Source organism: Colobus angolensis, unplaced genomic scaffold (genome assembly GCF_000951035.1).
Source record: "Colobus angolensis palliatus isolate OR3802 unplaced genomic scaffold, Cang.pa_1.0 Scaffold158, whole genome shotgun sequence".
NCBI lineage: Eukaryota > Metazoa > Chordata > Mammalia > Primates > Cercopithecidae > Colobus > Colobus angolensis.
The window spans coordinates 1,495,357-1,506,174 of record NW_012114688.1 but is presented as its reverse complement, the minus strand read 5'-3'; the positions used below and the strand labels follow the sequence as shown (position 1 = coordinate 1,506,174).

The 10,818-nt window shown below is 35.1% G+C and overlaps 1 protein-coding gene across 12 annotated transcripts in view; it reads right to left on the bottom strand.

Annotated features, from left to right (window-relative positions):
* Positions 1-2,730: 2,730 nt before the first annotated feature.
* Positions 2,731-10,818, bottom strand: part of MIER1 (mesoderm induction early response 1, transcriptional regulator) — a 67,801-nt gene continuing 59,713 nt past the window's right edge. For 5 of the 12 annotated variants that reach the window (XM_011936861.1, XM_011936860.1, XM_011936864.1 and 2 more), the window contains 2 exons: positions 9,406-9,545; positions 2,731-6,756 (listed from right to left, as the gene is read on the bottom strand). In XM_011936861.1, coding sequence (XP_011792251.1) covers positions 6,428-6,756; positions 9,406-9,545 — 469 coding nt within the window. In that variant the 3' untranslated portion in view covers positions 2,731-6,427. The remainder of the gene's footprint in view (positions 6,757-9,405; positions 9,546-10,818) is intronic. The other 7 variants (XM_011936867.1, XM_011936863.1, XM_011936869.1 and 4 more) reach the window with 3 other exon arrangements.

Genomic DNA, 10,818 nt, shown 5'->3' with positions numbered 1-10,818 from the left:
TAGAGAGTGGGAGAATGTGTAGGCAATGTGGTCATTGACATCCATCTAATTGTTTCTTCTCTTCTCCCTAGCCTCCCCCAAATCAACCGGTTTTGGAGAGTGGGAGAATGTGTAGATATAGGATAATACAAACAATGGGAGATGCTGTTTTCCATAATTTAACCAGGCAACCCTTTGAAGAAATAAAAGTTTTCAAAAATCCCAGAGTCGGAGCTCCCCCAAAAAGCAAGTAAAATGGTACCCTCTACCAGTGATGCAGTACCTGGATGAAAACACATTTATACTACTACTCAGTGGAATGAGGGGCAGTACAAAGGGCAACTCAGGATTTATCCCCAAAGGTAGAATAGAACAATCGCTGGAAAGAGTAGCCAGAGTTAGGCTCTAAGCAGAAGAGACAAATGGTTATAGGCTATGCTATAACCTATATGCTAATATGTTCAGTGAGTAAGGGAAGAGGCACTGTGCTTGGATGTGGGTGTATGATGGTGAGGAAAACAACTCGGCCCTCCCCCTCAGGAGGCTTACTGTCAGAGGGGGAAATAGTCATGCAAAACCAAATGGCACCTGGGACGAGTGCTAGGAGACTTCTTTAATAAGGGGGTCTGGTCACTTTAAGTCCACCACTCAAAAACCACCATTACTTTTGGTATATGGCCTTCATTAATTTTCCTAACTATATACATACACGAAAATAGATCCCTTTGCCAAAACTGGTATCATTCTGTTCAAAGGTATCTACTACAACTCCCATCTGCTGCAATCCTGAGTTTTTTTTTTTCTAAGCTACTAGCACTAGATACAAGAATTTTGTGGCCAGGTGTGGTGGTCACACTTTGGGAGGCTGAGGCAGGCGGATCGCTTGAACCCAGGAGTTTGAAACTAGCCCGAGCAACACATTAAGTCCCTGTCTCTACAAAAATAAAAATAAATTAAAAAAATTAGGGCGTGGTGGCCCACACCTGTGGTCCCAGCCACTTGGGAGGCTGAGGTGGGAGGATCCCTTGAGTCAGGAAGGTTGAGGCTGCAGTGAGCAGCAGTGATCATACCACTGCACTCCAGCATGGGCAACAGAGCAAGATGCTGTCTCCGAAAAACAAAACAAAAAAAATTGCAGATGTAGTCCACATATGTTCATAGTGTGTTTTTTAAATGCAAACACTTGTCTACTAACACAAGAGGCAAATGCGTAAGACAACAGAAGAGGCCACACAGCAAAGCAGTTCACAAAGCTTATAATTCAGGCTGTTGGAAAGCTCAAAACCACCAGCCACCCAAGTAAATTTCTGTCATGTACAAATAGATGCTTAGAGGGCATTGAGTACCTTTCAAAAATAAAAAAGGATATACTTAGAGTGGCACCACTATTAGCTCCTAAGCAGAACTAGTTTCTCACGTTCACTAGGCTACAGCACAGCTGGTGACAAGAGTAGACTAAGGGACTTGAAAAGTCCCTCTTGGGAACAAGTTCTTAACCTGAATCTAGATTTTCTGGTCAAGAATTTAAAGTGGCTCAGATCAATCTATTCTGATGCAGTTCTCTACCTGATCTTATTTCTGGAAGAAACTACCCCCAATGCAAGGCCCATATGTTTTCTTTTTTAAAAAGTTTAAGCTCAGACATGGTGGCTCACGCCTGTAATCTCAACACTTGGGGAGGCTGAGGCAGGAGGATCACTTGAGCCCAGGATTTCCAGACTGGCCTGGGCAACATAGTGAGACCTCGCCTCTACAAATAACAACATAAATTAGCTGAGCATGGTGGTGCACACCTGTAAACCCAGCCACTCAGGAGGCTGAGGTGGGAGGATTACCTGCGCCCAAGGAGGTCAAGGCTGCAGTGAGCCATGATCTTGCCACTGCACTCCAGCCTAGGCAGCAGAGACCCTGTCTCAAATAATTTTTTAGAAGTTTATATGTTCATCATATTAATCCAAAGTCAATTTAATTTCAGGGATCATCTAATTTTGCTAATGAGTGAAACCATTTATTTTAGAACTACCTGAACTCTACAAATATAAACTCCAGTGTGCAGAAAAACACATTTAGCCAACTCTACATTCAATCATTCATGTTAACAACGATGAGAATACCAAAAAGTGAATGTTCTATAACCAGGCCAGATTTGCAATAGGCCTCCTCTCTTCCAAACTTCAGAAAATCAGGAGATTCTCCACTTAATAGTAGTGCTCATGGGACAGTGAATGACAAGAAAAAGGGGATGAGTCCTAAATCATCCACAGCTGGTATGGTAGAACCAGCTCTGCAGGAAGTATTTTTTTAAAAGACAGAATTTCTTAGGGAAAGTCATGCATTTCATGTTGGTTAATTCCAGCAAAGTTTGACAAAAGAAAAATCTTTAGCTAGACCTATATGGCCAAGAGGAAGGTAAATTCATTCTCTTGAGATCGTGCCTATTCCTTTTTGCTGTCTCTATACTCAGCATATACTTCTACCATTAACACTTACCTGCTGCCTTCTTGAAGAATAGGGCATGCCACATCTCTGAAGCCACAAGCCAAGCATAGTACCCGGTGCAAGTATAGGCCCAAATGTTTGCTGGATATTAAGAGTATATGGAAACATAATGAAAGCTTGTCATCACTGACATTTAAATGTTAAACCGTCACCATCAATTTGGACAGTTAGAATCCATCTCCAGTTTACATGGCAATTCTTCGATACTCTTCACAGAATAGCCTTTGTGTTCAAATTACTTATTACTCAAGAGCAAGCAAAATGACATTTTAAGTACCTTATATTCTATAATTCTTTATACAAACTAGTATAAAGCCAAACTGAAATTAAAAACCATATTCAGAAAAGGAAAAACACATCCGTATAGTTGTCAAAAGATCACAATACTAAGGGTACATAACGAGTTTATGGAAAACTGCTATTAGAAAAGAAAGAGGTTAATCAGATATGCAGATACATGAAAACAGTCTATAAGTGGGTGGATGGATGGGTGGAAAACCCTTTAAGATTTTGCAAAGGATGAACTTGATATTAAAGAAGGGAGTTAATTTTTATGGTAAAAAGTTTTATCAGTAGAATTATGTGATACAGAAAAAGTCATTTTGAGAGAAAGTCATTTTTAGAATAAAAGGTTAAAATTTGGAAATTCGTCCTCTTCTGTGTTACATGGTTTTCCATACTGGCATTTTTCATGAATATGGATTATAGTTGGGAAAACCTTGTATCTCTGATTTGGTAGTTACACACCCCTAGGGTCATCAGCACACGTGTAAATATTGCCTATGGAAATTCACCAGCCCTCAGTTACTCCAAGTGCCCACTCCTAATTGTCCATTGATAGCAAAGCAAATATTGTGACAAAACAAGTTTTATTTTGCAAAACATAATGTGATACGAACTCCACTACAAAATAAGGGCACAAATTATTTTTAAATTATATAATCCAGCAGAAGAGAAACAGTGAATGGAGGTCTAGGGACTGAAAGGATCTCTTGTGGCAAAGGGAAAGAAGACAAAAATACATCACCCAAGATGAGGTAAAGGGGACCAAGAACCACTGAAAAAGTAGTGCAATATGTCCAGGAATAAAAGAAACAGTATATATATATATATTTGCATTGTCAATAACATGCATCATTCAAACAATCTCTTAATGAAAACTTAGTGAATTAATCTAATGAAAATATTCACACAGTATTATGTAGGCAAGTATGTTTAAAAAAATATTTTAATAAGCATATTCAGAATGGCAGACGGGATGGGAGAAGGGTATTATTTTACAGTGCAAAATTACTATGCATAAATTTAACATCTAATTTGAAATTTTAAATGCCTACTTAAATATTCAAATACATTTTAAAGCTCAACAAACTTGTGTTGAACTGAATTGCCGATCCTGAACTCTATTTAAAAATACATCATGAAACAAAATACCCATTCCAAATGAAAATGATAGTGCTTTGTCAGGGGTGGGAATGAGGCGGGGAGACTAAATCACTATTAACAGACTTCTTTTCCCAATGCAATTTGTCAAAAGTTCAAAAGTTCTGAAATGTACTAAATCTTTAGCAAATTCATGATATTACTAAAAATTTTTAAATAGTGCAATGACTTATCAAGTTATAGTGGCTGCATTAAGAACAAATTATTGTGTGAAATACCTGTATTAACACAAAATACAATTAAATATTTCCTTACAAAAAGCTGAGCATTACGCATTATAATAGTGGAATGTCTCATTAGGTATATTTTTAAAAGATTAAGAAAAGCAACATTTCCTAAAATGTATACATGTGCCATATTTGCCAACATGCCTGAGAATTTACTTAAAACGTTTCTGTAGTAAGAGTTTGCAAGAACTTCACAAATCTGCAAATAAAATGCATCTTTTTAAAAAGGTGAAAATGGCATCTCCAACACTGCAACAATTCAAAAAGCACAGCATCACTAATCTTTAAAAACGTTTCTATATACCATCTTTGACAAAGAGCTAGGATACTTTGGATTCATTTAATAAAAAATGATTTAGAAAACAGATTGTGACCATCTGCTTGCTAAAGCTACTGCCATTCTGGATAAATTAAAGTTTTAAGTAAAACAAAACAAAAACAAAAAACTCACACTTCTCAACACTTCCACCCAAAATTTTGATTTACTTAGATATGTATGTAACAACAGTGAATGTACATTAATATGAAGTCAAGTGTTGCAAAGTGGCTTTTAACACTGTTCGGGGGAAAAAAAGTTGTTCACATTGGTGAAGGGAAGCGGTCTCAACATATGTTAACAGTAATACTTCATGGGGGTAAGGCCTAAACGATAATTTCTCAGTGCAAACCTTCACTCAATTGCATCAGACAGTTGAGCCATTAAAAACAAGACCACAAAAGCTTTATTTTAAAAAGGCATTGGCTCTTGAACTGATGGCTGAAAAGTGAACTGGAAGAAGCATCTGGAGTATGCCTGTGTGAGAAAAACAAGAATTAATAATATTTTATAAAAGTTTGGATATAGGTTGGTCTATCAGCTATATAAAACTACATTTTTTAACAAGAATTTAGCACTAAAAATAAAATGGCACTCTTACAAGGCTATGCAGACGGATAATCCTATTTGTAATCACACAGAGCAATGATTATTGTGTATCTTATTTTCACTTTGGAAAAGCATTGTCAAATCTGAAAAACTGGATTGTAACCAGAAAGTCTGAAAAGTTTTCAAACTTCACTTTCTCTTCATAAAATCAATACTGCCTGCCCACAGTTGTTCCTTGTGTGCCAATATCTAAGTATCACTTGACCCCTCCTCTGTTTATTTAATGCAGAAATGGGAAATTTTATGATGCATATAAAAATAACAGGATTCTGGTCAGCATGATATATTTAAGCACTTAAGCTGACATTAAACTTTTGTCTTGCTTCAAAAATAATTTTGAAAATTATAGCAAATGCAAAACAAACTGCAATCTAAGCATCATGCTTAATTTCAGAATTCTCAAATTACTTGCCCTTAAGTAGAAATCTGAAAAAAAAAATAAAATAAATTTTTATAATCCTTTATGAATGCTTTTACCACCTGGATAAGAAATATGACTTAATTACTACACAAACACTTAAAAATTCATTAGAAAAACCTTAGCAAAATAAAATGAAAGCTGACAGACTCAGAATAACAATTCCTCTCATAAAAGTTTACCAACTGTACAAGTTAAGAAAATTATACAAGCTTTTGTATTAAGAAAGGACAGCTCAGTCAAGACATATGTACTGTAAAAATCTTTCAAAGGCTACAAAGAATCTGGAAAAATACAGAATGTATTTCTTCAGCCCAGATAAGAATATGGAAAGACATCATTGATGTCAACAATTTTACATATACAAACCTGACCTGGTTTATTTTTAAACTTCTATATATAAAAAAATCATGCTAGCATAATTTTCAGGATTCATAAGGGTTTCCTTAATAAAGATACTCAAATTGGTGAGAAAAAATGTCTGTTTTAAAGACATTTCAAGAAACTCAAGAGAAACTGGTATTAATTGGACTTGAGTTTTTTCCCATTCCTCCATCAAACTAAGCAAAAATTACCTTGTAGTGAAATTTTATGATTAATGCATCAAATGAGAAGGTATAGATATCTTTAGTTCATTCAAATTTACCAAAATTAGTAAATTTGAATGAACTAAAGATACTCAAATGAGAAGGTAGAGATATATCTTTAGTTCATTCAAATTTACTAATTTTTAAAATAACCTTAAAAGAGTCTGACAGCTTTAAAGTAAAAAAATCTGCAAAAGGCAGAATTATGAAACCTCATTTCCTAAAGTTAAGACTCAATTCAAATTTTCAAATTGCTTCAAGGAAATCAACTTTTTAAGGTAACCCATCAACCCTGAAAATTTTAGTCACACCAGAATTTACTCCAAAGAAAGTAAAATAGGTCTAAAATTTAGTCATCTGTGTTTTCAAGTTCTTCAAATTTCCCATGTGAGATTGCTTCTTGGAAAAATTCAGAAGAACCTGGACTTTCTTTTCCATTGCTGTTTACCCTTCGCCTTTTGGCAGGTCTCTCACTTTTTTCATCAAAATCATTTTCATTTCTTGCAGTCATATGGGCAAGTTTTGGGTCAGTGGTAAGGTTATCTGTTTCATAACCATTAGTATCCATATCTGCATGAAGTGGTTTCTTATTTCCACCTGTTGGTCCATTAATGTGTAACCCTTCAACTTTTACTTCCTCTTTGTTTAATATTTCACCTGGTCCATTAGATGACACTCCTAAGTTGAAAGAAATATAAAGGAAACCACAATTAGAAAAAAGTTAAATTTGCAAACTATTATAAAACAGCTTATTGTAAAGTTGTTATTGTTATCAAGGAAGCAAGGTATCAAATCTATGTATACACAGTCTAAATTCTTGCTCTATTACTTATTAGCTATGTGGCCTTAGGCAAATTATTTACTCTTTCTGTACCTCCATTTCATTACATATATACAATAAAGATTATAATAGATAATTCTTCACAGGGTTGTTGTGAAAATTAAATAAGTTAATAAATGTAAAGAACTAAGAACAGAATTTGGCATATGTTAAAAGCATATTAGGTATATTTGACAGCAAATAAGCACTGGATCCAGCAGTCTAAATAAGCTGAATTAATGGAAAATGCAATAAATAACTCAGATTTAACAAAAGGTTTTCAACATTCTAAACCTACGTAAAAGCAAAATGAATGCTCTTTCTTATAAAAGCTTGAGAAACTGCCATATAAAGGCAAGATGTCATGGCTTTTTTATTCTTAATGTAAATCTATGGGAACTGTTTTAATCACACATGGCTGGGTGCAGTGGCTCACGCCTGTATTCCCAGCACTTTAGGGATGCCAAGGCGGGTGGATCACAAGGTCAGGAGTTTGAGACCAGCCTGGCCAACAGGGTGAAAACTTGTCTCTACTAAAAGTACAAAAATTAGCCGGGTGTGGTGGCGTGCACCTGTAGGCCCAGCTACTTGGGAGGCTAAGGCAGAAGAATGGCTTGAACCTGGGAGGCAGAGGTTGCGCTGAGATTGTGCCACTGCACTCCAGCCTGAGCGACAAAACAAGACTCTGTTTTGAAAAGAAAAAAAAGATCACACACTGTTTACCTTAAGTAGACCTAAATAATCTGTCATAATGTTAAAAAACTAATGCTGCACTATCCAAGCATATACTTGAAAGTGCTGAATTATTTACTTAAGTAAAATACAAATTACTTAAAAAGTAAATACAAAGTCTATAACAGGTGAGAAAAGTAAAAGCAAAATTATTCTAATAAAAGAAAACAAAAGTTTATTTTAGAGTTGACTGTAAAATGGAATGCAAATGTTGGTGATAAGTAAAATACAGGATGCATCACTGAATTACAATTTAATTGCTTGAAAAATATTCGGCATAAAGGATGAGCCTCAAATACTGTATTTTGATTAAAGAAAATATTCTATTTTGACCAACTCAAAAATGCACTCAAATCATGAATGCACATGGGGATTATGCATCATAATATACTGAGGAGAACAATTCTGTAGGAACAAGTCCAAAAAGCTAGCTGAGACTGTGATTAGGTCAAAAATAACTGTAAGATTTCAAAGTACTAATTAAAGCCCCATATAAAAAAGTAATATACTGTTGGGATGAAAAGTTCCTTCCTTTCTTTGAAAAAGCTGGCAGTCTTGACTGTACATAATGTGAGTGGTTTTTGAGCTACAAGTAATTTATAAGTAACTTATGAACACTTTCCTAGCCTAACAGCATGTTCTCATCAAATAGATTTTTAAAAAGGAAAAGAAAATGATTTATTTGGTGTTAATATGTTAAGAACAAACAGGAAAAGCAGTAGTAGTGCCAACTGTTTGCCTCCCTGAGCCTATACCGTTAGTCCCAAGGTCAGAGTCTTAGCATCTTACTCTGCTTCAGAATGGATGTGACACACATTAGACATTAAGTCAATAAACCTTGGATCAGGACATAGTTACTGGGCCCTAAATTCTGTTTTTATGGTTTATTCTTAGAAGTAGTGAGGGAACAGAGAGGGGTTATGAAATGAACTAAGCATATACACTCCAGCAGTACCAATGTGAGACCAAAGGTCAGAAGAGGATCAAGGCTTTCACAGTGTTTCTCTTCCAGTTTCGGTCAGGAAGAAGTCAGCTCTCCACTGGTACTCTCCTATCACTAGTTTCCTCAGAGGAGCTGGGGGTGGAGCTTATTACTTTCTTCTTGGAACTCTTTTATTTAACAAGACCATTTAATCAAAGAAGAAATCAAAATAATTCTCTGGCTCTTACTATTGATCAGCACAGTGATCTCTGGTCCACTGTATATTTTAAACGGAAACACTATCTGAACCTCAAACAATTAGTATGCCTTTTTCTTCTCTTTTTCTTGGAGAGAAAAACAAATATTTCTGTAGAATATTAATGTACAGGTTGATACTGACTATCTTTTCTCATTCTTCAAGGTTATTATGCTATCAAAGAGAACTTAAATATTCAAAACAGTGCACTTGTTACCTTATGTCAAGGTATTTCACAATTATCTGCAGATCTCATGTGAAACTGCAGGGTTTTGACCTAAGAGTTAACATAAATACTTGTATCTAGGAATCAACCCACTATATAGACAGGAAAGGAGATGCTACTGAAAAGGAACACATTTCTTACAAGAAATAGTCACTGTTGGTAGCATGCTTTATTAAAATTACTTTTTAGTGATGTCCAATCACTTTGTATTGTTAGTATGTATGTATGCTGATGTTACATATGTTTCATGTGTTATCATTTTTTACTTTCTGCTCTGGAAGTTTAATAGAAACCCAAACTGAACTTCCCAAGTCACTGAAAGAAAGTGTCTCTTATTATGAAGAAACAGAAATGTTTCTCTGGTTGCTTACCATTTTGATTAGTAGTGCTTACAGTGCCATCTTCTTTCTCAGACTGGCTGTTACTACTATTTGATGCAGTTGGGGGAGGGGATGGTGCTCGACTAGATGCAGCGCTTTCACTTTCATCTAGAAGACGATCCATGTAATCCCTTAAAATTAATTAAACATTTTTATATTAAAAAGCTGAAAATTAAAAATTAGTTGAGGTTAAATTTAGAAGGCTTTATTAACAAATATATCCTAATATTTACTTAACATTCATTCCAGTGCTTTATCTATCACACCAGGATCTGAATATTTAAATGAAAAGCTCCTTTTGGTTACACGTTTATAGGAAAAATGCATAAAGGCTTTAAAGTAACAAATTTGAGAGACCCATAAGAAATTTTGAAGCTTGTAAAGTTGTAGGCAAGTGGCCCAACTAGAACTAGAAGATCTCTTAACTGAAGTGATAGGGGTGATGTCTAGCAAGAGTACAAAAGAATTTCGGTACAAATACAGATTGAATTTTAAAGCTCCTAAAGGCAATACCTAAAAGACAAATTTGAGCCTTTTAAAAGGACTGATTACCTCCTAAAACCTTCCTGGATATTTTTGGTATTATATTTCTGCCAGATCTGAGCTATAAGATGCTAACTAAATTCCTGGGATTATCTGCTGGTTTTATCCTGTCACTTTCTCATTGTGTGTGAGCTCATTTCTTCTCTAAGTCATTCCTGAACTACATAACTGTGGTTAATTGACACAGGTGAGAAGATCTGGGATACAGCCTTTTCTCTCTCAGGTTTAGTGTATTACCTATAAAATGTAGATAAATCATACCTCTCCTATCTAACACATATGGTGATTGTATTATATATGTACATAAAAATGTTTCATAATCCAAAAAGTGCTACTAAACCACTAGAATAAAAGTCAGCAAACTATAATATTTATTCTCTATCTCTTACAGGAAAAGTATGCTGATACTAGATACTACACTAGAATTCCCCAAGGACAGGGATTTTTAGTCTATTTTGTTTATACCTGCACCACTGGTACCTAAAGGTGTGCAAGGCACAGAACAGAAAGATCAGTAAAATTTTAATTGTGTTACTTATCTTAAAATTCCTTCAGCATAAGTATGATAGAAATATTAAGACAAATCTCTTAGAATTTTGTGAGCAGAGTAAATAAGAAGCAAACAGTGGAAGCTCTGAGGAATTTCCTTAAAGTGTGTGTTAATAGTCTATAGTATGCTATTAATTGTACTTATCTCAACCTATATGGTCATCACTGTCTCCTAGGTTATAGGGATTTAACAAATATAGGGATGTGATACCTGACTTCAAGAAACTTCTAATAGTCTGAGGTATAAAACTAATACATACTTACAAATTACATTGTATGCCTTATTTTCCTCATCTATAAATGAAGGGAATT